Source organism: Thunnus albacares, chromosome 9, assembly GCF_914725855.1.
Source record: "Thunnus albacares chromosome 9, fThuAlb1.1, whole genome shotgun sequence".
Classification (NCBI taxonomy): Eukaryota; Metazoa; Chordata; class Actinopteri; order Scombriformes; family Scombridae; genus Thunnus; species Thunnus albacares.
The window spans coordinates 23,821,693-23,849,575 of NC_058114.1; the positions used below are offsets into that span (position 1 = coordinate 23,821,693).

Sequence of the window (27,883 nt, forward strand, 5' to 3'; positions counted from 1 at the left end):
AAAAACTAACCGTGTAATAGCATATAAAGTTGTACAAAGGCAGTGCTGCGTGAAAATGGAAGTTGCAAGACTGACTTTGTTATTATAATAACACTTATTTTACTTAGGCTATGTTATTACAAATGCCCTTAACATTCTCTAGCATGTAGATATATTTCCTGAAACGCAGAAGGGAGTCGTGCCCATTAAGTTTTTGTTTATCGGTGTGCGATCCCTCGTTTCCAGGCAGCGTGTTTACCTTCTCTGTTGCCCGGTGACATTTTTCTCTGTGTCGTCAAAGACTAGCAACACCCCTGATATCGCCAAAGCATTAATTTCATTGACTTTTTGTTAAGGTGGCAGACCACGGACGGGTGGTTTTTTTTGTTTCTATTTACGTATCTACCGCCATTAAAAGCCTCCTCTGCTGTCCAGGCAGCCACGCCATTGACACAGTTGGATATCTTTATCTGTTACAGCTTTTGCGTAGGCACATTCTTTCCCACAGACGAGAACACGTCGGACATAGAGGCGGTTACAGCGAAGCAAAGCCACCTTAAATGACATGCTGACATAACAAGAACGCAACTCTCCACCCATATCTGAGAAGAGTCAGTTAAGAGGTGTCTCACCTTCCCGATTATTATTACTAAGAAAGACGCCTGTGTGTTGACAACACGCGGAGGCATCTTAGGACATTTCTGCAGCTCCTTATTGGTCAGGAGTGCCGAGGTCTGGTGCGTAACGTCGCGCGCAGGACACGCACGGGTCCGGTAGAGAATTTACTGAGAAAAAATCCTGTGGATATTCAAGTGTTTGGATTTATCTGAGAGTTTTATCACTGTCTGGTTACACTTTACATGCCAAAACTGGGGGAACAGACTGGAACACGACAGACTTCTGCGCGAAGCTTTACAGTTTTCGCCACAATAATTGGTAAGTACACATTAATATTACCTTCAAGTAGTAGCTGTAACATTGAAATAGCATTTAAACGTGGTATGTTAAGATTTATTTAAAAAAAAGTTTGACATAGGGCTATATTGTGTTGGTGGGTAAGAAATTGATTGGAGACAATTGGATCGATAAAGGCATGTTGTCAAGTGATTGGATGAATCAGCTTCCATGTAAATTCTGTGGACATGATTAACTTACTAAGGTCTGTATCGATGTCACGAGAATGTCAAGCTGTTACTGTAAATTATAATTAGTAGCTGACAGTAAGTCGTTGCTGATATTGTCTGTTTAGAAACATAATAACAACCTTATTAAATGACACTGTTATAGTGACAACCAAGAAAATAACAAGCACATTTTATGACTGAGCCTAAAAGTAAAAGAAAGAAGAGTTTTTGCCAGATGATTCTTGCTATATAGTCCGAACTGATACCATTGTTAGACACAAGTAAACTATGAATCAATTGCAGGTTTTGATCGTGAAAGTTCCCTCCTTGGCCACTGGGTGGCGACCGAGTATCTTCTTTTTTTATATTGAAGCACCTACTTGAGTTGGAGGAATGTGAAGAGCTAAATGATTCCGTGCGGGCCATAATGTATGTTTCAAATGTCTTAATCTGTCCCTTTCTGTGTGTAAGCTCCTCATGTTTCTCATCTGATCTGACGTGAATTGTTCACCTCAGATTGAAAAACATGAACTTCTTGTGCAGCAACAGTTACTATTTCCACTTTTTGCATGTAGAAAAATCATATAAAGTCATATTTCATATTCCCCTCTGCATGGCTTCTCTGTATCTTTTACCGGCACATGTTTGCATACATGCGAGTTATCCGGGATCCTTCTTCCTGAGGAGAATACCCCGGTCATTGCGTAATTTGCATACTACTCGCGAACACTTTAATGGTTTCTGCATGTTGCTGAGGTCAGGGGAAAGAGGATGGCGTCAGCACTATTAATGCCATTATAGCCCATCTGATAACTCAGATTTACCAGGGTAGAGTTTTACCACTGGTCTTTATAAGTCTTTGTAATAGCTGCATCTACACTGGCGCTGGTGATTATAACAGAAAAAAAGTGAAACCTAATCCAAAATCGAATACCTTCTCAGATTTGGTTTGATGTTTATCGTCAGTGATTCAGAAGTGAAAGACACAGTCACGCATCAAACAAGACATCACTTGTTTGATGTGTGACTGAATGCTGATGATGAATGTTATTTTGAGTCTGTGGCACAGCTAGTTCCCATTTAAAAGACCCTCAAATGTAAAGTTTTTGTTAAGAGAAATCTGACCTGGCACAGTCTTCTATCTCTGGGTCACCTGAGAGAAACAGCTGATTGTTTTCTTACTGACTTACTTCGTAAAATAAAGTAATCACCACCGAGTTAGTTAGTAATAATGAAAAGTAAACAATTAGTCATTTTATGGGGATCCTCCTCACACTCATCAGTGACCTCTAAAGGACCACGGACCTCAGTTTAAGTACCGCTGCAGCAGGCTAATGTGGAATGGACACATATTTTGTTCTGTGCTGTAATTTATTATGAATGGCCTTAACTCGCTTGCCCTCCACGTGGGTGTGGATCTTGTCTTTCTATTGGCTGAGATCAGCAGCGTCCTGAAGGAGCTCTCCCGTGATTGGTCGGGCTGCTTCGGAGCTGTGGGCGTATTTTATCGATGGTGGAAGTGGGATACTTTGTGACAATGTTCATTGTCGATATTTCAGTGGAGCTGCCGTGGGTATGAGTGCGCAGCGGAGAGCCTCTCACTGTAGCTGTGTGAGGCTTTGCAGCTTACGGACCGTATGTTATCTCCTCTAAAGCTTGCACAAGCTTACAAAACAGCAAGAGGAATTTATTTTGTTTTTTGAATTAGACCTCGCCGTTTTTCTTTTAAAGGTATCCGCCTGCGTAAAAGAGCGCCCATGGCATTTTTTGCTGACAACATACTTGCGTGTCTGCTTGGCATTTACCCATCGATGTAGCATTTAGGAAGACTTTTGCTTGCTTGGGAAAGGTAACAAAGCGAGAGATCAAACAAAGAGAAAACCGAGCCTAATGTAGTTGACTTTCCTGGGGGAATATTCTCATGATATCGACCGGAGAGAAGACGGACTGGGCTTTATTCTGACTCTCGGAGAGCGAGAGAAAGGAGGCACCAAGAGCTACAGAGAGAGAGAGAAAGAGAGAAAGCTCTCTGAATGCTGTCTTTGATTTGCAAGCAGAACAAGGGACGGTAGCCGAAGCGACGGATCTGCTTCTCCATCCTCCTCAACCTTCTTCATCCCCCGGCTTTGCTCGTCTTGTCTCCCCCTCCTCTGACCACAGGTTATCGGATGGACCAGCATCCCAGCGCCCGGAGCTGCACCAGTCGCGGGGCTTCGTCTTGCGAGGCCGTCCCGACTGAGCCCTCCATGAACCTGTACATCCACTCCACCACCGGCACACGCTTCGAGCTCTCCCTGCCCCTGGAGGAGACCGTGGAAGGACTGAAGAGGAGGCTGTCGCAAAGACTTAAAGTACCAAAAGAGAGACTCGCACTGCTACACAAAGAAACGTGAGTAAACCTGACAATACATCTTACTGAAATGTGTTTACTGGAAGTGTTGTAGCCTTTCTAAACATACAAATATCAATTTCCTCTATTGTCTGGAAAAGGACAACCTCTGTTTGATTCTCTGTACTGTATACTGACATCATAAGCCGTAATGTCTAGGCTACTCCGCAGTTTAAAACGCGAATAAGCATAGTTTAGGTGCATTCACCCCCGGGCTGCAGTGATGTTTTAATCTATACGTTTGGATTTATGCTTGCTTGAGCTCTCAGGAGCTTCAGAGACAACCTTGGCTGCTTTGGTCATCAATACATTCAAGGAAACCACTGACCATCCGGACGCACGGTATTGGAATTACGCATAGGGGACGCACCGGTCACCGGTCACAGTATCGACGAGGCGATCTGCAGACTTGCATTGATTCATCCCTCCTTCATTATAAATACCGAAGCCTGACTGAATTGCTAATGCTGTGCGAATCAAACACGTGAATCATTGATGAGTAAAGTCACACGCACTCGGTAGCCTGTGATTTATTTACTCTGCTACAGCACAGGCATATATATTGTTCATCTTTGACCTGTTACTGTATAATGCAAAGCAGATGTATCCTGTAGTTAGATGAGTAATGTAAGTGTGGTGATTTCCTGTAGTTACATGTTAATAGCCAGTATGGCTTTTGGAAGCAGAATAACTCCTTCTTGGTTTCAGTGGATTTCTTGTTGTGAGGTGTCGGCTGGCCGGTTTCTTTAGCACCCAGGGCATGCCTCTTTAATAGCACAGCAGGGCAGCACTGCATGGATGATGAGAGTAGTTAACACCTTTATTATTTAAAACTAGCTTGAAACTATGAGCCTACAGTATTATGCAGTTCCCAAATGAATCAAGCCCAGATTAAATGAGCTAGCAATAGTGCAGGTGGTGTTAGGTGAAAAAAAGAGAGGGGGGGGGGGCGTTAGTACATGCAAACAGTCAGCATTGTTTTTCAGTCTCCATCCCCTCCCACCCATTGTAATCACCCAATAAATCACATCATCCTTTAAAACCTGAAACCCCCTTTTTTTTTAATCCCCTCCTGCTCCTCAGACTGTAGACCCACAGCAAGTTAGTGCTGAGGGCCTTTGTTCAGCTGCATGGGGTGAGATTTGGGTCATGCCTGTACAGCAGGTTGTCCTAAACATCCTTCACGTGCCTATAGCAGGCAAAGGTTCAAACATTTGGATGTGAGTAGTTATAATGCAATATGACCTGCAAGGAAAAAAAAAAACTCTCCAGAATTGCAAAGACAGTTGTCATAATGTTTTACATTTCAGCTAAGAATAGACTTGAAATGTTAGTACTAGCTAATTGCCATACTGTTTAAATTTCCTTTAGCTATTGAAAAAAAATACGGTTTAGGTTTCAGTGTGGAGTTTCTGCTCCTCAGTTGTACAACTCAAAATGCCAAAAGAAAATACTACCTCCACTTAGTCAAGTGGCAGTGGTGCCAAATATCTACTGCGAGCACTTGTCAAGCTCCACTATACTTGAAATTGAAATATGACAGCCCAATCAATACTTCTCTTTCATGGAGCTTTTCACCCACGGCTCTTTTCCAAACTAGTTTTGAAGTCTGTCTGCCCCCCTGGCTGAAGGGTGTTTGTGTGTCTGAAGAGAGATATTGTCAGCACAGTCTCATTATCTTGTTCTCTCTAACCCTGCAGGCGACTAAGTTCAGGCAAACTCCAGGATCTAGGCATCTCTGATGGGAGCAAGTTAACACTTGTACCAACAGTTGAAGCAGGATTAATGGTAAGGCTCACCTGACTGTGATTTAGTTTTGTTTGGAGTTGGTAATTCTAATAAATATATTTGCATATTTTTTCATTTGATGTCATTATTGTCAGTTATTTTTTATTCATTTTTTTTTTTTTTAAATTTGTTTTTCTTTCTGTGCAGTCTCAAGCATCAAGACCTGAGCAGTCCGTCATGCAAGCCTTGGAGAGCTTAACAGAAACTCAGGTAAGAGTCTGTTTCTCTGTTGACACTGAAATAATATAAATGTAACAACATCAGTATTGTAATATGGCTACAGTGTAAGCTGAGCTTTGGACCTTTTGTTTGTGTTTGCATGGGGGGTATGGGTGGTTTTAGCTTTGGATAAGTACAGAGCCACACATGTATGCAAGAGACAGGGAAAGAGATGAGATGAGATGAGCAGGCTGCACAAGCACAAGCCTCTTTGCTTGTCTAATCTCAGCCTCTTAAACAAGCCAAGCCAAGCTAGACATCTAGTGTGAGCTGTTAGGATATAATAAGCAGCAACACCCTCCTGTATCCTAGTAACATCTGTGATAGTGTGCATGTGTGTGTGCGCGCCCACAACTGCAGGAAGCCAGGGCGAACACCCCACAAAAAAAGGCTTATTTGTGAAGTACTGAGAGGACCAGCACATAACATTCACTTCCACCTCTCTGTTTATACCTTTATCTATAATCTCTCTCCACTCCTTCTGTATTTCACGCTCTAACACACACACACACACACACACACACACACACACACACACACACATGCACCGGCAAGTTTCCAGGAAGTGTGCTGTGGCTGCATGGAGATTGAGTCTTGTCTCACTCACTCATAAACAGAGTGCTGGATCATCAGATGACAGCCTTCTCACTCAGTATTAGCATAGGGTTCCTGGAAGCATAGCTTGCATACACAGTCAGAGTGGGGCCCACATTCTGTACTTACAGTGAAACGGCTTTATAAGGCTGTCGAAATACAGTATGCTTTTGAGTCACTGTGGCATGACTCACCAAAATGATCAATGCGAGTGTAAAGTGAAAAAGGCAAAGAGTTCTCTTCGCTGGCCGCAGAGAGAGCGCGAGCGAGAAGACAGGCGATAAGGCTGAATGCACACAGACAACAGTGTGACGTATGAAACACTCTGCAGCTGACTGACTCAGATCAACTTCCTTTTGTAGCGTTGTGTAACACTGACATGTACGTAACTGCATCAGTGATGCGCCGCTGACTGATGTCAAAACAGTACAAGATGGTGAAATTGGTCCCTAATTTACCAAGTTAAGTGTGTCAGCAATACAGTGGTTACATTCTGGTGAACTTGTCACAAAACCGATACTGTACATTCAGTAGAATTTTTATCAGAGGATGTGGGTTGTCCAGAGATAGCGGAACGCGGTCGGGTATGGCTTCATTCCCTGCTGATAATTTTATGGTGGAAATCCTGGCCTTGTCGTGTGTGTGAACTCAGCATGCGTCTCGTAGCACTGACAGTAGATGACTGCATGTGTGTAGGTGTGTGTAAGTGGCCATTTGTGTGTGTGTGTCTGTTACTGGATGGGAGTGTGTATTTCAGAATTATAGTGAGCTGGAAGCAAGCCTTTACCCATCATGTGGTACGCCGCCTTTGCTGGGCAGCCATGAGTGACTGTCATTCTCATCAGAGCCAGATGATAATTCAACAGTCGACCTAGAAGAGCATATTTCTCAATCTGTGTGAATCTCTAGCCACTTCACCCCTCCATTCTTAGATTCATTATGAGTCATATGGTTTTGTTTTTTTTCTCCGGAATTATTTAACATATTACTGTTGCACTCATATTTGTTGCAATATTAATCATAATCCTACAGCTGGAATAAAGGGCAGAGAAAGCATGATAACAGGGTAAAAGGTCAAAATTAAAACATAAAGCTGCTTTCCTGTGTTTTTATTCACAGAAATTGATTCCACTTTATAATTCATGAAGCAGAATGGGATGATATAGATTGTGGAGAGATTACGGATCTGAGTAAGATTAGAAAATAGGAATACAAAAGCTTTCCCTCATTTCCTTCCTCCCCCCCCCACCTCTACTCAGGGGCTATCAAAAATCAATCAATGCACTTAGCTCTTAAAAGTGTCTGACACGATAACTGATATGCCCATACACCCAAAAATAGCCTCAGGGAAATGTGGGTGGTTGTTAGCTGTGGTAGCCTGAGAAGTAGCGGGTATTAACCCCGCACGTCTTATAACCCCTCACCCCTGCACCCACCTGTATTTTGGTCATGTGAGGTCTCATTACCAGATCGGGTGTTTTGCCAAGAAGCGCGTGAATTCATGGAAGACTGGGCCGAGTGCATCGCCTTACGTCTGCTTCTTTATCAGGATCCTGGAAGAGTCCGCAACTAGCGGCTAGCTAGCCAACCAATCAGGCAGGACATGACAGCTTCCAGTGCTGTTGTAGACTTTTTGTAGAGGAAGTTAGATAGAAAATGTTTTATGGAAATGGAACCCCGGCAATTATCGGAATGGGATTTTTTTTCTTTCCTCCGTCTCCCTCTCTTGTTTCTGCTTAACAGCCCTCCCAGGGCCCTGTAATTTAAATGTGCTGTGGTTTGCAAGTCCAGCTAGCTGCCTCAGTTTGACCGTGATGGCTGGCTTCTTTAGCAAGGACAATCCTGGCTGCCTTAATTCCTCCTCTGGCATCTCACTAGACTGCATGACATCTAAGCTGTATTAAGCCACTGCCTCCTGACAGTCCATCAAAATACAGTTGCCTGCACTACTCTCTTCTCATTCTGTCCGCTAAATAGAGGTTGCGTGTACAGCTTACATATGCAGTCATGCACGGACACACACACACACACACACACACATACACAGACACACACACCAGCATTGAAAGGATATATTTAAGAGGATTTCTGATCCTGCTCAGAGAATGAGAAAATGTCTGATCCTAGTAGTAAAATGAATGTATACTTACTTACTATACTTGAAATGAAAGCAATATTCATTATTTCTGGGCATATGTAGGCAGTGACATCAGCTCTCCATCTATTGATCTTGGTATTTGACAGAAAGTGAAGGATTATGTGTCCCTCTCAGCACACAGGGACTATTTGCTCATTGATGCACATTGATGTTAGAATAAAAGCCAACCAGGCAGGCAGGCATCACCCTTACCATCCCCCCATTGCCCTTCCCCCATGCAGCCACCTCTTTGTTCCTGTCTTAAAGCATGAGCACCAAACCTGCCCAGCTGACAAACCCTCTAACGCACAACAATGATTGAGGGTCACTCTTTAAGTTTGGCTCTCCCCCCACAATCCCTTTTCATCCTACTTACATCTATAGGCATCAGCTATACCCAACTTACTGCAGCTACAGCGGTGCATACTGGTTTCAAAATCAATGCACGGCCCAGCTGGAGCGAGGCTCAGTGGGCTGCAGATTGACAAATTTCGCCTTGAACACTAACACAGATTGCTTTGGGAGGAGGCTGTGTTTTGCCATTCCAAATGTCCCCGCGGAATACGCTGTTACATATCTGCTCTACTTTTCCCCGCTCCTGTCGAGAAGCACCTCTTGTCCTCATGCAGTTCTCTCTTTTCCTCCTCCACCTCCTCCTACTGGCACAGTTTTGTCATTGTGTCTAGAAGCGGACAGATGCAAACTAGTAGGATCTGACAATCTGTGGGGAGTGACCTCTGGGTCACCCTCACCTCATTTCCTCCGCTCTGACTCCCTCAGGGGGTGCTACGGTGGGCCAGACAGGTGGAAGAGAAAAAAGAAAGAGGAAGCTTTGCACAAGTCATTCTGTAACATGTCAAGTTGTGTGTGTGTGTGTGTGTGTGTGTGCAGGTTCTGTAGGTAGGAGGTAATGGGCAGGTTGAGCATGCATGCTTGGGTAACTCACAGATGAAGAGATACAGGGGAGGGTCTAATGAAAGGAAGACAAAAGAGAATCATCCAAAAAAAGAAAATTAGCTAACTACTAGAAAAGGCAGATTTTGGAGAACGGTGTGTGTTTAGGGACAATTAACTTTGTACCTGTGCATGTTTGTGTCTCTGTACATGGCTCAATGCAGATGGTCAATATGTTTCTTTTTCCAGTCATGCACCCTGTACCCACCTTATCTAGATGCTAGTTAATCAGCAGGATTGACACTACTGGAAATCATTATAATTGTACTGAGGATTTGGGAGTGCAAGGAATTGAAAAATGACTTAAGTCAATGTGTTGGTCAATATGAGAAGATCCTCCCCTTTTTATAGCATGCGGCTCCCTCTGTCCTTCCCACTGCCATTGAAATGATGGCTTTTTATATGCATGCAGCTTAAGAGAGGGAGTCTTTACTCTTTAGAATGTTAATTTGCTTTTTTGTTACCTAAATGAAAGCTACAGAAATTAATTTGTTGCTGAATGTGTAAATCAAATTGTGTATGGAATAAAAGACAATGCTGATCTAAAGGCCTATTCAGTCCCTGCTCATATAAATCCTGGCCTTGAAAATTGCATTAATAAGCTGATCACGCAGTATTTTTGCACCTGTGTAATCCCCTTTGTGATGCTTAAACACAGTGGGAGGGGGATGCTGGGATGGATGGAGGGAATCAAGGTGTGTTGTGGGGCAATCAAGGGAGAGATGGATTTTGCAGGGGATTTCATTGTCCTATTGTGTATGCATCTGCCTGCATATGTGTGTGAGTGTGTGTGCGTGTGTGTGTGTGCATGTGCCAACATCCATTTTTAATGTCTGCGTCTTTGTGTGTGCCCTCATTCAGCGGCCAGGGGAGTCTTATTTCTCTATATTTGAGTCGTGACCGTCATTGTTTTCCATTCCCTGGCGACACGGAGCTTTTGTGATTCAAGTAGCAGGCATCGTGACTAGTGGGGCTACTGTGTGGGAGGATGGAGGCCAGGAATATCATGTCTGATAGCCACCACCAAGTCTAATGAAGTCAATTAGGCATATGCTACTGGTGAAACAAAGAGGCAGGGGTCAAAAGACCCGGGGTAATTCACAACTTACAAAAACACGCTTAAGAAAGAGCAAGTTCTTTTGAAGAAAGACAGCATTTTCTGCACCTTTGCACACACCATTTCTTAATGGGTCTCTGCTGGTCATCATTCCTCACACTCCCCCTCCTCCTCTCCTTCCTCTTCTACCATTTACCTGTACCCGCTTACTTTACCTAAAACAGATGAGATCTATTCTCTCCGCCTTCTTTTCTTGCTACGAATGATGATGTCTTTCGTAAGCATCCACAAATCAGATTAGCTGATTGCGGATGCTCCCCTCCTGTATCCCCACCAACACAGGACAGAGGGAGGATTTCTTTGCTGTTACTTAACTTGAATTGAATCTAATGCAACAGGGCCGGGGGTTGAGAGGCTCCTGTGTGCATGTGAATCGGCTCAATGTAGCTGGCCAGTTGTTGGCACAGTTGGAGTGTGAGGACTGGCTTTAGCAGGAACCTGATCATCCTGAACTTTGCCATTCTGATCTCTCTTTTCACTCAGCCGATCAAATTCAGTGATGGCCAGCTGGTCCTCTCTTGCGCCTCTCAGCCCCCTCTGTTTCTTATCAGGCAGTATTACAGGCGCCTATCTTTCTAATGGGGCCTTTGAAGAGCCCCCTGGCTGCTTTTAGGATTTGGGGCATGATGCAAGTCATTGATTTTTTTTTTCTTTCTCTCTTTTGAGAGCCTGTTATTGCATCTTTAGCTGGTGTGTGTCTGCACAAAGACTATCAATAGTGTCCTGGTGCGATCAAAACATCGAGGTCGATAGGCGGGTTAATAAGCAGGCTTTTGAACACTACCTTTCACCTAGCAGTTCGACAGGTGAGCAGCTGCATTGGAACCAGAATATGGCTGGAGGAGACTGCTTCCTCCTCTCAAGGCTTCCCTCTCTCCACCCTCCTGTCCCGCCCTCCAATCCTCTATCCTCTTTTCTCCGGCACAAAGCTGCTCAGTTGTTCATGAATGTCAGCTCAGTGCTGCCAACACGCTCTATCTTTCCCTCCCTCTCCCTCTCACCCTCCCTTAGTCTCTCAGCCTCTCTCGTCCTCCCTCACTCCTTATCTCCCTCCCTTAGTTCGCTTAGTGTGCAAAGGAAGAACGACTGCAAATGAGTTCCTTGAACCACAGGGACCCCAATAAATAAAACTGTCAGCCAGAGATGTCGAAAGAAAAAAAAGAGGGAAGGAGCCAGAGGCACACTCTCACTGAATATTTCATCACCCACCACCAACACCACCACTCTGACACCCTACCCCCATCGCCCGCATCCCCCATCCCCCCTCGCCATCCTTGCTCCCTTCCTCTTTCCTGCCATCCCCCTTTTTTTTTTTTTTCCTCCATCTTTTCTCCACCCCTCCTCCTCCTCCGGCTGCCCCTTATCATATTCTCCCCCATCACTGCATAGCAACCAAAGCTGGCTGCTAAACAAAATACCACATCCTGGAACCTGACAACTAAAACAAAATGGTTGATGCCACTGGCTCTGGGGTCAGTTGTTAAAGAGGAATGGAGCAGCTCTTCATAAACACCTGTATGTTGCTGAATGGACTCTGTCATGACATTGTCCGTGCAATCTCTGTTGAGGATAATCACCTATATATATTGTTTTTAGCAAACACACACCTTGTTCTTCAGGCATGACCTCCTCCTGCCTTTGCATACCACTGCTGCTGCATCAGAAAGAGAACAATGAAGGGCTGGTTTCTCTCTCTGTCTGCCTTAACACAACCAAAGCGGGGCCCTCCACTCTCCTTGTCTTGCGTCTCTCATAACAAACCACTAGACAAAGCCGTAAGTTGCTTTTCTAAAGGCTTGGAATTCCGTGGAGTGCGCTGTGAGGAGCAAGGTGGAAAAAGAAATGGAGGAAGGAGAGGAGGGTTGCAGACTTAAAGACATGCCTAGGAGCTCTCTTTTGTTTGCCTGTGATGTTCCCGAAAGCTCTATCTGGTGTTTGTCCTGACGTCAATGTTAGCCAGCCACATTGGCTGTCTTGGCTGTGCTCCTGAGAGCAGACAGGCATGTTTGGACTGGAGCTGAGCTGCTAGCTGAGACCTTTGGGAATCATTTGCAAGCCATCTCTCCAGCGCTAGAGAGCCCCTTCCCCCCTACACACCATACACACACATTCACGCACTCTCAACATACTCCCTCCCCTTGTTTCTCTCTCTCACAGTCTCTGTCCGTCTGGAGGAGGCTTGTTGTTACACGATCACTCTCGCCAATCTAGCCTCTGGCAGGCAGGCCGCGCTGTATCATCCTCCGCCTCCTCCCTTCCCTCAGGAAACGGGCCCTATTTCAGGTGTTCCACTCCACAGCTCCCAGCTCCCAGCTACACAAGCTGTTCGCCCTCCTTTTTTCAGGGTGTTCAGGAGTGTCGGGAGAAATAGCATGTCAGCCGAAAAACGATGCAGCTCTTCATTTGGAGGAGTGGAATTCCACACCTGAAGGTTTACTTTGGCTCCCTATGTTTATCATCTGAGGGTAAAGAAAGTTGGCCGCAAAGATATGAGAGCGGCTGATCAGATTATAGTAGTTGAGATGTCCCCTGTCATTTTCCATGTCTATGTTTATGTGGGTTTGTGGCCTTTTAATTTCTTGCCTAAAGAATAGGTTGTGGTGGGTGGTGTGTGTATGTACGGAGACCCCATATGAGTCAGACGCATGGTTACAGAGGAGGAGATCTCCGCACGCATTTTTAGCTCTCATGTATGTGAGACTAGAGGGGCTTCTGTGAGCAACTTTTAAATTGACTTTATGAGTCAACGACTGAGATTCTGAGATCTGGAGTGACAAAAAATCGACTGGAGGAGGGAAAAAAAACAGAAGAAGAAGAAGAAAAAAAAAAAGAAGAAGTGTGAGGGAGAAAGCTCGCTTCTCTTGCAGGCTAATTTGAAGCCCGCCATGTGGTGTTGGGAGCTCAGTAGGAGTACATGAATTTCATCTTGGTGGTTTTGAATAATCCACACTAGTCATTAAAAGGGTAATCAAGCCTCCTCTCTGCTTCTCCTGCTGTCACTCACTGTCGGCCTTTTTCTCTCTCACTTTCTCTCACATTTGCTCGCAAACACACACACACACACACACACACACCCTCTTGCACACATAGAAACAGATTTATAAAGCGAAAGCCTTGTTTAGACTTTAAATAGCGTCTTGGATGATCCCATCATAGTAAAACCCTGTAAATACAACTATGTCTGCTCTCAAAATGCAGAGAAAAACTGAAGATCTCATGGGGAAGTACTGAATAGCCACTGCAATCCTACAAAATGCAAATTTTTCTGTTAAGCAGCTGTTGCACTTTCTTCACGGATAAAATCAAATGTGAGCGGGTAAGCAAAATATGATCACAAGTGGTTACTGGAGACACATTCTGATGCAAGGTGTGAACTACAATTTGTCTTGGCAGAGCCTGGATATATCTTGATACAGGATAGGAGGTCTGAACACGACCATAGACAAACAGATACTCATTTCTCAGGGGTGTTTCCCCCCCCTATCTTGCTCCCTCCCTCTAACTAAACACTGGGTTGATGGTCTCCCTCAGGGCCTCTGACTTTGTATAGTGTCCGTTTGTGTGTGTGTGTGTGTGTTGTGGGTTGGCAAACTGCCGACTCATTCTCTTGACAGCTGTCACTCACAGACACAGTTAGTTTCTCCTCCCCCTCCTTTTTTTCCCCTTTTTTCTCACTCACTCCCCCTCACCCACTTTTAAGATTCTGCCCTCCCTGAGGTCTCAAACAGACACACACACACACATCTTGTCTATCAAGTCACAGGCGACCTTTTGTACACAGAGTTTCCTAGAGCCATCTCATGTAGCACCTTACCCTGTTCTCCACCCCATTTCACACCCAGCCTTAGGCCTGCTGAGTTTATTGTCTTACCACAACGGGGTAATCATGGTGGGTGTGGACTGTATCAACAAGCCATTAGTGGCTGAGTTAACACTTTGGAAAGGCTGAGTTTCTGTTTTTCCTGCAGTCCTCTTTATGCTGATTTTTTTTTTTTTTTTTTGCTGCTTTAGCTGTTGATTATTTACATGTTGAAATGCAGCCATTAGATCATCCCAACCCCCTCGTCCTTTCACCTGCCTCTCCTCTTCTTCCATCCTCTTTTCCAAACCATGTCAATACCAATGTGCAAAGGTCACCCTGGCAACAGAGAGGCAACGGTCGATAGAGAAATAAATAAGCAGAAGAAAAGGGAGAGAAGTGATGGAGGGCAGAGCCTGGTGATTCACAGGGTTAACTACAGGCCAACATCTCACAAGCACACTCCAAAGGCTGCAGGGTCTGGGGGGGGGGGGGGGGGGGGGGGGGGGGGGGGGGGTGAGGCCTCTGCTCTCTTTTTCTGTCTTTGTATGTATGTCTCTATCACTTTCCATCTCCTGTCCTGTCTGTGCTCTCTCCTCCCCTTATGTAGCTTTTCGGTGCTCCTTCTGTCTTCCTGTCCCCCCCCCCCCTCCCTCCCTCTCTGGGGAATGAAAGCACACAGGCAGTAGGGGTTGTTGAAACCTTTTTGGACAGAGGCGTCACTTTGTATTTGCCAGTGCTGGTTGTTTCTGTTTGCTTCTATTTGTGGAGAACCTGAGACGTCATTACTGCTGAGTCTTCAAGACCCAAAGAAGCTTTGTGACCCCTGAACGACTCGCCACTAAAAATTACACACGCTCGCACTTACTCACATGCACGGAGTTCAGCAGTGAGTGGCAACACACAGCAACAGAGCCACAGGCATGCAAGAGGGGGGACAAGAGAACTTTTGTTATTTAGTGTGAATCCTCCAGCCAAGTCGTGACAACTCTGCTATCCTGTGTGCATTTGTGTGTGTGTCCATCCGGGCCACGGGTGGGTCAGTAAAGGCCTCCACACTTAGCTCCTGTTGCCGTTGCCAGAGCTCCAAAAATGGGCAGCCCTTCCAGATCCGCCGCGGACAATCGGCCATTCTGTGTTTGAGAGGCGGGTGGGGTGTATTTCCTGGACGTGGGACTGATTTTTCAGGCCCCGGGCCAGACAGAAGGGTGGCCTTTGTCTCTTAGCTGAATGACACTGCTGACTAAGAACGGGCCGAAGGGCAGTGGGAAGCAAGCGAGAGTGGGCTCTATTTGTGTGTGTTTTCCAATAGGTCTCCTCATCCAGCAGATGTAAATAGGCCAGTGTTACAGAATGGTGATTGATTGCATGATGGGCTAATGTGGTGTGTCTGTGTCTCTATTATGAGAGGGGGAGGTCAAAGCACTGTTGTGTGTATTTTAACTGCCATCCACTGTTCATTTACAAAGAAGGAAGTCGATACGCGCGGGGGAGTCTTTCTCTTTTTGGCTAAAGAATTTTGATACGTAAATCATATTTAGATCTTTTATTTAGTAAAACTTTGTCATGTGGAAAAGCTGAGTTTTAGCTTTGCTATAGAAGCATATGAATTGAATTACTTAACCTTGATCTCTATTTTCTACCTGCAGGTCAGTGACTTTCTGTCCGGCCGCTCTCCCCTCACCCTGGCACTGCGTGTAGGTGATCACATGATGTTCGTCCAGCTCCAGTTGGCGGCACAGCAGTCTGGCAGTCCCCAGCTCCAGCACAGACACCTCATCACCCGGGGCAACGCAGAGACCACAATGGGACAGCCCACAGGGCAGCCCCGTGTTCCCCACCCTCACCCGCACTCCCACCATCACCCCCATCATCCACACAGTCACCCCGGCCCCCATTTGTCCCAGCCTCACCCAGCCCCTTCTTCCCCCTCTTCACCGGGCTCCCCTTCCTTCCCCCTGCCCTCTACGCACCACCAGCCGCTCCCTCCCATGTACCAGTCGCCCTCCTCCACTCACTGTAGCCCTCCTACTCCTCCTCCTCAGCCCCACTCCCCTCGCCCGTCCCACATCCCCGGAGGTCTGTTCCGCTCCCCACCCCATCACCATCATCACCACCACCACTACCACCAACCTTCCTCAGGCCAACCCAGCCACGACATCGGCCAGGCCAGCCCTGTAGCCCCAGTCCTCTGCCCTGAGGTAAGCCTCAAAAATATTTTTAATCCATATTTTTAATGTTTTTTTTTTCTCCGCCCTAGCTTAGTAAGGAGCCAAGCATGCAAAAAGTCTTAAAAATCATTTAAGGTGCTATGGATAAAGATGTTAAAAGTGGTAAAATATCTTTTTTTTTTAAACATAAAAAGCTGATGTCATTAGCTCTCATGAATGAACAACGGGGTGGGATGGGTTATGACCATTTGACCCAAGTGCCATGCACACAACTAAATCATCCTCCATTAAACTGATTAGATTAGTGGGATATCCCAGCAGCATGAAGGCAAACACGTGGTTTACTCAGGTCTGGAGATGGTTTGCATGTGATGTGTGTGTGTTCATCCAAACCACCATGCAGTTAGTCATCAATGGAGTGCAGTCTGCTTCCCAAATCCAGTGCATACAAACAGTCTCACACACACACGCACACACACACACACACAAGAAGGAAATACAAAGAGCGTGAGAGGAAAGAAGAGAGCAAGAGAGGCAAATTTAATGAATCAGTGTTGGTTTTTCATCTGATGACTGATCATTAACCTCACTGTTGTCAGTCATTTATCATTAACCTTTACAGTCATTTATTTAACTTTGGGTAACTTAAAGAACAGCTGCACACACATGCACAAACACGCTTACTCGTCTCCACCGACCAAATTTGCTGTATACTTTCCCTACCTCCCCAAGCTCCAGCCTATGGAAAGTGAATAAGAACCAGATGTCAGTGGACTTTGTGGGAGAGATGGTTCACAACAAGAAAAACAGAAAGACAGGCCAGTTTAGGAGTGAGAAAAAGGAAATAGCTATTCCTCATCATGCTTTCACATGTGTAACACACACACACACACACACACACACACACACACACACACACACACACAGACTCACACACAAACACAGAGACCAGGGTTTCAATTTCACTTTCAGATATCAGTTGAGTGATCCAAGTTACGCTGAGGTGAGGCAGCATGGTTGCCAGGTTTGGTCTGATGTCAGTTGAAGAAACCAGATATCTTGTCCTATAGGGCTATTGTATAACATGAAGCTCAGGTTTCCTGTTTTGTGGTGTTTCCGTATAATCATCACCCTTTACTGCATAGGTTACTTAACATGCTTCTAATAGTAGTTACACCCTGAAGTAAAGGTCACTTACAGAACACATGTAAGTTTTCTCAGTACAAGTTTAATATTCCACAGCTCACAGCACGTTACGTATGAATGTTTGTCATTTGATGCACTGTCATTTAATACAGTATGGGATGTGAATATTTTTCTTCATGCAGGTTGTACACAGGTGTTCTCATCAAACTGCCTCTTTTTTTGGCTAGAAAGCTCACTTTGTGCCCATTTTCCTCCAGGCTAACTGCAGCACCAACAGCACCAACAGCCCCAACAGTGGCACCAGTCCCTCGGCACGCTCCCGCAAACCTGGCGCCATCATTGAGAGCTTTGTCAACCACGCTCCCGGAGTCTTCTCAGGGACCTTTTCAGGTGAGGGGACAATGAGCTGCTTTTAAGATTTATTGCTGCTCTAAGAAATAACTATGCTCACTGTGAGATCCAGCTGAAAGCCTCTTTTATGCAGACCCGCATGCTTCACAAAAGGAATTCAGGAAAACACTTAAGCTTTTCTATTCAAATTTATTAAACATCTCTTGTAATATTTTTTTGTTCTCGCTCCCTATCTCTCACTCACAGGCACTTTGCACCCTAACTGCCAGGACAGCAATGGGCGTCCCAGACGAGATATTGGTACCATCCTTCAGATTCTCAACGACCTCCTGAGCGCTACACGCCACTACCAGGGCATGCCCCCCTCCCTCACCCAGCTCCGCTACCAGACCCAGTGTGGTACGCCCACCTCCCCGTCCCCCTCGCCGCCTCCTTCACCCCCAGTTGCTGGCATGACGGGCCTCTCTGCCAAAACTACCTCTGTGCCCGCCGGCAGCCCTAGCAGCCCTCCGCCGACTCTTCATCCGCTGGTGCAGTGCCAGAGCCAGATCCGCATGTGCAAACCTCCTGGTGAGTGACTCTATGCTGCACTTCCTCTGCTCATGCGAGCATGTCATGAACACAAACAGAAACACACTCAAACATACACACACACACACACGCACAATAAGTCATTGTGCATCCCTTGAAGCCCTCATGAAGCAGATGTTCCTAGAGTTGCCACAGCTTTGGAGGAGTGTGTGTGTGTATGTGTTTGCAATTTTACTGTGTTCTTCTCTTACGTTGCAACCTACTAAAGCATTCATTGTTATCTTTGTCTCTGTTACTACTGACAAAGCAAGAATGAAAAAGTGAGATTAAAGAACAAAAACAGTCATACAGTACATCTCTCTTGGGTTTTGAGGCAGAGGAGAAGAGGAATAGACAGGAGGAAGGGGGGGTCTTCTTAGTCATGCAATACAAGCTTCTCCAGACCTGTTCAGTCAGGCTTGTCAGGCAGCAGTGTTGGCTTTGTTTTTGCACACCAAGGAGATAGGTTTACTCCTTCAAGCCTGGGCTTGGCTATGTTTAGATTAGATTAGGCTTTGGGTGGTTTAACCTACCTCATAAAGAAGGGCTGCAGCTGGGGCATGTATGGGCTGGGGCCAGTTGGGGCTGGACAAACCTCAACATACCCATGCCCAAGGGCTGGGCTGGTGCAGGTGCTGGAGTTCAGATGATACTGTTTAGGGACAGAGTCTGGGTGTTTGAAAACCTTCTTTTCCTCACAGAGACACAGGATGTTGAGTGTCAGACAGATGTCCAGTACAGATAACATTCAGTCAACGTTGTAAGGTTAGACTGGCTGTGCTGAGAGAAACAGCATTGTCCTTTGCTGCCTCCTTATCTCCTGTTGAGGAAATCGAGCCACTCTTTGGTGGAATAGTCTGGTTGGGAGGGTCCTGGAATACAGTGATTAATGTTTAATGTTTTCTTTTGTTTAAAAAAGCAAGAGCAGATATTTCTGTTGTCATAGTCTGGCTTTGTCCCCTGCTTTATGACCTTCTGTCGCAAGCAGAGTAGAATGCTTTAGTTGTAGCAACTGAACACAGATTGACTGGGAATGTCCAGTATTCCTCTGTATCACCCTGGGTGCCCTTACATGTGTTCAGTGAACAGTTGGAATAACACAGGCTTATTTTCCTAACTCAGGGAAGACCTTTCCTTCACTGCTCCCACCTACTTACTCCCCCCCCCCCTTCCCCTTCCCCTCTTCTCCCACTCTTGTCATCTCGCTCTACGTTTGCACTCAACAGCCCACGCTGCTCTTTCCCCCATTTGCTGTCCAAAAACAGCTTTGTCTGTAAAACCCATCTCTCTGTCTTCCTCCTAATCACCCCCCCCCCCTCCTTCTCTTTCCATGTCTGTGTTGTGCATCAATACATTGTCTGTGTTCATTTGGCCCTTAAATAGATAGATTTATTCCAAAATGCAACACTGAAAAGAATTTGCTTTGTGAAGTAGATGGCAGTGAGAGGAGGAGGACGCGGAAGAGGGGGGCTGTTAAAACCACAACACTAAGCCTCCATTCATCATATGGGTGTTTATATCCTGTCCATCAGTGCACCAACTGCCCACTGATTAACCAGGGCTTCCAGTGGAGAAGCAGGAAAAAAAAGAGAATGGGTGAAAGAATAGCCTGTCTAATGCCCTTTTCTGACTTTACTGCCTCAGTCCAACTTCCTGCTCACAATATTCACTTCCATAAAGTGATGTGAATGGGTAACCTGCCCAACCAAGCACAGTTTAGCTTGCTGAGACAAAGAATGTGCTGGTCTGTTTGTGCGGACAGAGGCTGCATGCCTTCTTGTATCCCGTTCCGCATGGTGTCCCAAGGAAGCCGATGACTAAGCGCCCTCAGGCAGTCTTATCAGCCGACACCTGATGGAAGACTTACTGGACTTAACACTGCGGCTTAACTCTGCTTCACAGAAACCTGCCTTCATTCAGCTACAGGAATAACTTGCGCTTCGCATCTGCGTGAATGTGTGTGCGCAGTCAAACTCTGGTTGAGACAGCCTCTTGAAAATGTCACATAGCTTGGCCGTCTCCTGAGAGCCTTTACCCTTTCCGCTGCAAGTTCATGTGCGAAGGGGGAGAAGACGAGCGTAAATAAAAAGCTTGAACATACACACATGCACACATACTCAACCACAAATGCCTGGTTAAAGTCTGGGCGACTAGTTTCATGGCTTCGGTGTAAATTATTGCTGAGTGTGGGGATTTGTCAGCCCAGGACTCATGTTGGATTTGAACAGGAGGGCTTTAGGATGGCCTGGCAGGCTGATTGTTAGCTAAATTCCTTTACTGAGTAGGGTGGACCTCCCCAGCACCCCCTCCAGCCCTCTAGCCCCCTGCCCAGCCAAACCCATTGTGTAGGGGCCAGGGACAGGGGCTGTACACAGGGCACCAGGCTGAGCCATTGTGGGGCAGAGGAGGGGAGGGCTATGGGCTGCCTTTTAGTCCCACTCCCACTGCAGCTTCCTGGGTTCAACACAGGCATGCAGAGCAGGGGCAAAGTTAGTTTTCTAGCAACCCCTTTTTCTCTTCTTCATCCCTTCACCCCCACTTGTCCCCTTTGGATTTGTCAGGTCACGTTAGCTTCGTGCTGACTGGGATTGGGCAAGCCAAAGGACAAGTGAGGGCAAGCAAGAATGAGAGAGGCACAGAGAAATGCCCTTAACTTCACCGAGACCTGTATTTAAGCCCTGACCCGCTTGGCCGAGGCATTGCACATTATCCACTGGTAGGCTTTACTCCTTTCTCGTGTCACACACACACACGGAGGTTTGCTGTGACACACGTGCACCGGTAACTCAATGAATGCCCCAGCGACGCAGTACAGCGTAGAGCTATCTAGCTAAGCCAGCCAAGCACATCAGGTGCCCTTTCATTGTCGACAAGGAGAGCGAGAGAGAGAGAGAGAGAATGTAAATTAAGTCTAAAAGTCATTGAAGAGCTTGTGTCCCTGCAGGGCTGTCAGTGCCCTTTCTATGGTTGTCAAAATGCTCATATTAGCTCCAATTTGATTGGTTGCTTTCATTGCTGGTCTGATTGGTTGGTTTACTGTTTTTTTTTTTTTTTCTGGTGTCAAACTAGATAGCTTGTTTTTTTTTCCCATGTGGTTGGCTGAACTCCGCTCCAGAGTGCTCCCCCATGGACCTCTGCTGTTTGCCTCTGGACCTTGAGATTAAGGTCTCCAAATGCTTGACTCTGAGGGGTCAGATTTTCGGTCTGATGCGTTCTTCATGTTTCTTTACCATAATGTGCTTCATGTTCAGTGGTTACTTTGTGGTTTCCTAAAATTTCACAATATTATGGGGAAATTTCTAACCTTTGCATATGCTGACAGTTGAAACTAAATTTAGTTGGGCTGAACAATAGAACTCTCACATCAAGACCTTTTGATTGGGTGTACTACAACACTTAACTCACTGTTGTGAACACAAAAGATTTTATCATGTGATTTTGGACACTACACCAATAATTATCACAAATCAAGCATATTGTCGCATATTTATTTTACCCACGCCATGACAAAGGCTACAAAAAGACCAGACTTATCAGGGCTGACTTTGCTGCAAAGTGATTTTCTTTTCTTCTGTCCTCTATTTCTCTCGCTTCCTCTCTCTTTCTGTTTCCCCCTCCATCCACCCCTCCCTCTTTCCCTCTGGTTCCCTGGATGCTGAGCAAACACAATGTTCTCTCTGCAAGATCACAAGACTTATCAAGGCAAACAAACAAACAACAGCACTAAGACAACTGCAAATGAAGGCCAATCTTTATACAATCAATAAAAGGAGAAGCTCCTTTAATCTCCTTCTGCGTCCTGCACACTGCAGCCCTCCTCCCTTTTCACTACCTCCATCCTCAGCCTCTCCTCCTCCTCCTCCTCCACCCACTCCTCCCACCCGCCTGTGTGTGCTCCCTATCTCAGTCCTTGCTGTGTTGCTGGGCTGGGCTCAAAGGCAAGGAAAACTGACTGACGCATCGATTATTCATAGATCACCCCTTCTTTCTCTCTCTCTCTGTCTATTTTTCTCTGGCTTTCTCTGCAGAGCTCGGTGTATTTACAGGGTCTGTGTCAAAGTCTACACAGAGGAGAGTTTTGGGGATGGAAAAATGTACTGCTCCGTATTGAGTTTTGGTGTGATTGGCAGGCAGGGAGTGGTAAAAAGAGAGAGGAGGAAAATGAGACTGGCGTTTCCTTCCCTCTCTGTGTGCCCTTGACCTGTCTTCTGTTTGATATCTTCCACTCTGCATTACTAAGAAAAGATCCGTTGTTGCTTCCTCATCTGTCTTTTCTGTGTCACACAGGGTTGTATATGAGGATAGTTTCTCTCTCTCTCTCTCTCTCTCTCTCTCTCTCTCTCTCTCTCTCTTTCTCTCTCTCATTCATCCCCTATATCTCTTACCCACCTCTCTCCGGGTCTTCCAAGGTTATTGTGCTCACGTCAAACCCTAGTCTCTGCAGCCAGGCTCTGGGCCAGCCTGCGTGTATCTGTGTGTGTGTGTTGTGTATAGTCTGCCCTTCTTAGCCAGCCCTAATAATAGCCCTACTGTCATAAACATAGTCTGGAGATCCCTGTGGCCAGCTGTGTCCGGCCCAGCCGCCCAGGGCTCCGGTAGTGACGCTGATGAATGGCCACACACACACATACGCATGCACACACACATAAACACACATACTAAGTTTGGTGTAGCTCCAAGCACATTCCCAGAGCGCTTGCCAAGCCAAAGGACAAGACCTCCTACTGCACCACCAAACTGCCCTTTACACTGTGGGTGTGTGTGTGAGAGTGTGTGTGTGTGTGAGTGAGTGAGTGTGTATATTCTTATATTTATTGTTGAGTTTTTTTAGTAAACGTACCTCTTTGGAAAATAGGATCATTCTTGAGTGGACTACGCTGGTAGAATAAAGACTTTACACTGAGAAACTCCAAAGGCAAACTGTACCAGACAAACAGATTTTGTATGTAGGCAAGTGTTGGCTTTGTGCCGTTTCATTGTGTACAGCCATATTTTGACACAGCCGAGGGGCGGTTTCGCTTTTGGCTAGTCAGAGCAGGGGAATAAGGGGAAGAGGGAGGACCGGAGGGGGAACAAAGCCTCGCGGCAGCGTATATGGATGTCACATGGAGCTGAGGGAGTGGAACAATGGCTCTAATGTAGGAGAACCCCCCTTAGTACACCCCCTGTTCTCTAGAAAATGACACGCTGCCCCGCATCTGGATGCGCACACATACATTTGAATCAGGACTGAACATATTGGCAGGAAGTGGAAAAACCTCATTTGATCTGTGTGGCTATGTGTAATGTGAAGAAGTATTTTTTTTTTTCTGATAACTCAGTGCCACTATTCACATCCTTTCTGTTCTCAAAAAGCAGCATTGAGGCTGCGTGACAGCAGTGTAGTTTTTTAGTATGCACTGCCAGACAGTGGTGAATATTTATAGCTGGAGAAAAGGCTCTGCACTGCTCGATCCGATAAGCAAATGAGGGAAAGAGGTAAATTAAGCCCACACAGAGTCCGGAATTCATTCCGATGGGGGGGGGGAGAGCAGAGGAGGGCACAATCGATTCGGAAAACTGCCACCTACGGCTGATCCTTTACCCTCCACCCTCTTCCTCTGTCCTTTTCTCTATCCCCCTCGCCCCTGGGGGAGGAATTCCTTAACCCACAATGCCCCCCTCGCCTCCCTCTTCCCCTTCTTCACACTGCCCCACCTTAGCTGTCTCTGGGGAGACGTGGGGTAAGAGCTGGAGGAGGGAGGAGGAGGGGGCCCTCGCTATGTGTAAGGGGTGGAAGAGGTAGGGGTCTGTGGGGGGAAGGGGGGGGGTGGGGGGGCGGGGGTTGGGTCAATGAGCTGAGAGTAGGAAGCTACAGCCATAATAAAGAAAAAAAAATTGAAGAAAAAACCCAATCTCTCCCTGTCTCTCTCTCCGCTTACAATTTCCATTCGCTTGCATTTTCTATTGAAAGCCAATAGCGTTGTCCTGGGCCCGAGATGGATGGCTGCACTAGAGCTAAGGTTTAATCAATAGGTCTTTTTAATTTGCCATCGATCCACGTTAAAAGCTACTGCGGCTGTTGCTGCTGTTGCTGTGTGTGTGTGTGTGTGTGCATGCGTGCACTCCTGAGTGCGTGCTTGTGTGCAGCCGTGTGTGCCTATATGTGCATGGGCCTACACATTGTCTATGTATTTTTTTTGTGTGAATACATGATGTACTCGAATGCGGATCTGAGCGTGTCCCTGTGCGTGTGTGTGTGTTTGTGTGCGCGTACTGCTGTGCAGCTGAGGCAGAGATGGCCGCTGTACTTCGGTTTATTGACATTCTAGCCCATTATTTAATTATTTAATTCCCAGACAGATACTAATGGAGCTGGCTAACAGATTGTGGTTGCTTTCCCTTCCTTCCAAGCCCCTGAATATACGCATAAATGGAATTAGTCTTGACTTGGCCACTGTAGGAAAGCATTCACAGTGCGATGCAAGGCCTCTCCCTCGAGACTGGATTCTCCTATAGGCACATCAACAGCTAGAAATGCACTTAGTAGCACATCCAGTCACAGAGGCATGTCATCTGCAATTATGTGTGCAGATATCATACACAGCTATCAGAAAGTGTCGTCTCTGTCTTGTGTTGTGTATGCTTTTGGCCTTGCTATTGGCTCTCAAGGAGATTCGGGTCTAAGAAGGTCTCCCCACTCAGCGATAAGGGGATGAAATAGCACTGAGGGGGCTAATGAAGCTCAGTGGGGGAGGTTAAGCACCAAATTCCAATGTTACATTGTGCACATGGCCTGTGTGTGTATGTGTGTGTGTGTGTGTGTGTGCGTGTCAGAGCCAAGGGAATGATCTTAGCATGTCCTAGCATAATCATCAAGGCTGTGGGGCTTTATCTGCTGCCTGCTAGACACACACACACAATACATGCACACACATACACACACACACACACACATACAAACACATATTGATATCCTTTTCAATCTTTTAGTTAGTGTAAATTCTGTTAACTGTAAATAAACTAGTCCTCATGCAAAGAGAAACACATGCCTGACCCATCTCTTCTCCTGTCTAGGTGACCGTTTGCGGCAGACCGAGAACCGTGCAACTCGCTGCAAGGTGGAGCGTCTGCAGCTGTTGATGCAGCAGAAGCGCCTGCGCAGGAAGGCCAGGCGGGACCAGCGCGCTCCTTATCAGTGGCTGCCTAACCGCAAGGCCGGACGCAGCAACAGCAACAGCAGCATGTCCAGCGAGGGTTCCCTGGACCTGGACTTTGACGATTCAGTGTGGAAGCCCGACGTCAAGGCCGACTTGAAGTCAGAGTTCGTCATGGCCTGAACCGCCTGATCCCAGGGGGATAGATTCAAAGATGTGCAAAACATTGCTTGGGATTTACTTAGAGATATTTTAAGGGAGTGGATTGGCAGGAGGTGACTCAGAACTGTGCAAAGATGTCTTGTGCAAAGAGGAAATCAAAGTTGTCCTTGTGACTAGCATCTGTCACGTGGAAAAAAAAAGGCTCCCTGCAGACTTTAATCCCATTCTGTCCTTCACAGTTGACCTCGTGAAAAAAAGCAACAATAGCAACAGAACTTTCTTTGATGCTTGGATTTGGACAGGCAGCAACTGGACTTAACTGTGTACACGACTTTTATGGTATAATTAACAGAGACCATACCTGAACTTGAGCATAGCAGAATTCAGTGGGTGGTGGTGGTGGTGGTATTTTCAGATTTGTTTTTTTAAGATTTGTTTTTTAAAAGTGCACTCTGGACAGCAATGAAGAGATCCACACTGGACTAATTAACAAGACAGGAGCACCAGAGGCCTCAGTGTTTCCTAATCACAAGAATGGCAGAACTGTCGAACTATGGATTATTCCAACGGGCATTCTTATTGATCTCAAAACTCACCAACCAGAGTCCAGTTTTTACCTGTTACGGGGTGGTTAAACTTTTTTTTTTTTTTCATTTTTAAACATATTATTATATTTTATAAACAAAAAAATATGTAGCATTGTTCACAAAGCATTCAGGTTTTCATATAACAGTTCAAAGTAGTTGTTGATTTGCACATTTTCTTGATTTATAACAGCTGGTCAAAGTGTGCAAGAAGGAGGTGGGGCCTGAAAAAGAATAAAAAATGAATATGGAAGTATTGATATCAACCTCAGTGACATAGGGTATCGATAGGAATTATTAATGACTAAACAAAATGAATTAATATTAACAGAAAGTGCTTTAGAGGATTTTAAAATCTTTAAAATGTATATGGAAAAAAAATCTATTTTTATTTCTCTTCCTATCTGCAGTTTTCAAAAAACAGCAGCCCTCTGTGGCTTTAGTCAAGTCGTTGACTACCAACAAATACGTACATCCATTCAATCATTCATTAGCTCATTTATGAATTATAGTTGTCCAACCACAACAGATGATACGGAAAGATAATTTTCATCCAGCCCACCTCATGTCTTACAGACCTGAATGGACTTGTTGAGGGTTTGTATTAGATTGTGTACATAAATGTGACAATTGGCAAAGGTTTATGAGGGTGTGTGTATGTTTGATTTTAGTGTAAATTGATTTAGATTATCCCATGTTTTTGTCTGAGTTGTCTTCTCCCAACTAAACCCATTGTTTCTCAAATCAGCTGCATGGGTCACAACTCTTTATACCATAACGGATAAATTGTCAAATTATAAGTTGGTTCCCAGTTCTCGGCCCATTTCATGTGTATCTTTACCACAAGTCCTCATAGTAATGACTATATTTTTTTATTGGCAAAGAGGGAGAAGTGGGATCTGTATCCAGCATCATGATCTAGTGCCTCCACCAGGACATCCATTGACATATCAGGTTAGGCCTTTCACAGTTTTGCTGCTACACATGGGGACTTAAAAATTTAAAAAAGCGGGAGGGAAAAAGTGACTTTTCTTTGCATGCAGAAGTGTGAATTACACTGATCTTTTTTCTATTGATGGAAGAAAAAAAAAGAAACTGGTGCTGTGGGAATGAAGGTTAACAACATGCATGCATTTGTGAAGAAAATAAACAATGCTGCTTTTGTTGGTTAGGTTTTGTAATTTTTATTTTTCAATGTTAGAACAACAGTGTCCTGCTAAAGTATTACAACGCAAAACCAAAACAGATGAAGTTAAGTGTGGACTCACGTCTTGCTCAGCACTGAACATTCCTGTTGTGTGACAATGAAGATAATGATGATGATGGCATTGATGAGCAAAGAGCAACTGACTCTCTCTACTCCCCGAACGCTGGTTTTACCCCCCATGACTCTCAAGGACCCAGACAGCCTACAAACTGTTTAGCCACCTCCCCTCCTCCCCCCCGGCCTGAATGCCAACCGAGGCTCGCGTGGACGTACTCGCAGGGAACCAACAGACCAGTGGATTTACAGTACTGTCCGTCAAACGTACTCGAGAGAAGACTGTCTCTTTATCTGTCTGTCTGTCTGATGGATCGACCACCCTACCACAATTGCACTCCCAGAGATTGCAGTGAGAGATTACCTTTTTGGTGAACCTCATCTTTTTTTTAAGTGGCCTTA

At 45.6% G+C, this 27,883-nt stretch overlaps 1 protein-coding gene across 1 annotated transcript; it reads left to right on the forward strand.

The window, feature by feature from the left end:
• The first annotated feature begins 380 nt into the window (after positions 1 to 380).
• Positions 381 to 27,883, forward strand: midn (midnolin). Its single transcript, XM_044361430.1, has 8 exons — positions 381 to 915; positions 3,264 to 3,492; positions 5,193 to 5,280; positions 5,428 to 5,490; positions 15,750 to 16,301; positions 17,675 to 17,807; positions 18,015 to 18,338; positions 25,395 to 27,883. The coding sequence occupies exons 1-8, from the start codon at positions 840 to 842 to the stop codon at positions 25,655 to 25,657; spliced, it is 1,728 nt and encodes a 575-aa protein (XP_044217365.1). The 5' UTR covers positions 381 to 839; the 3' UTR covers positions 25,658 to 27,883.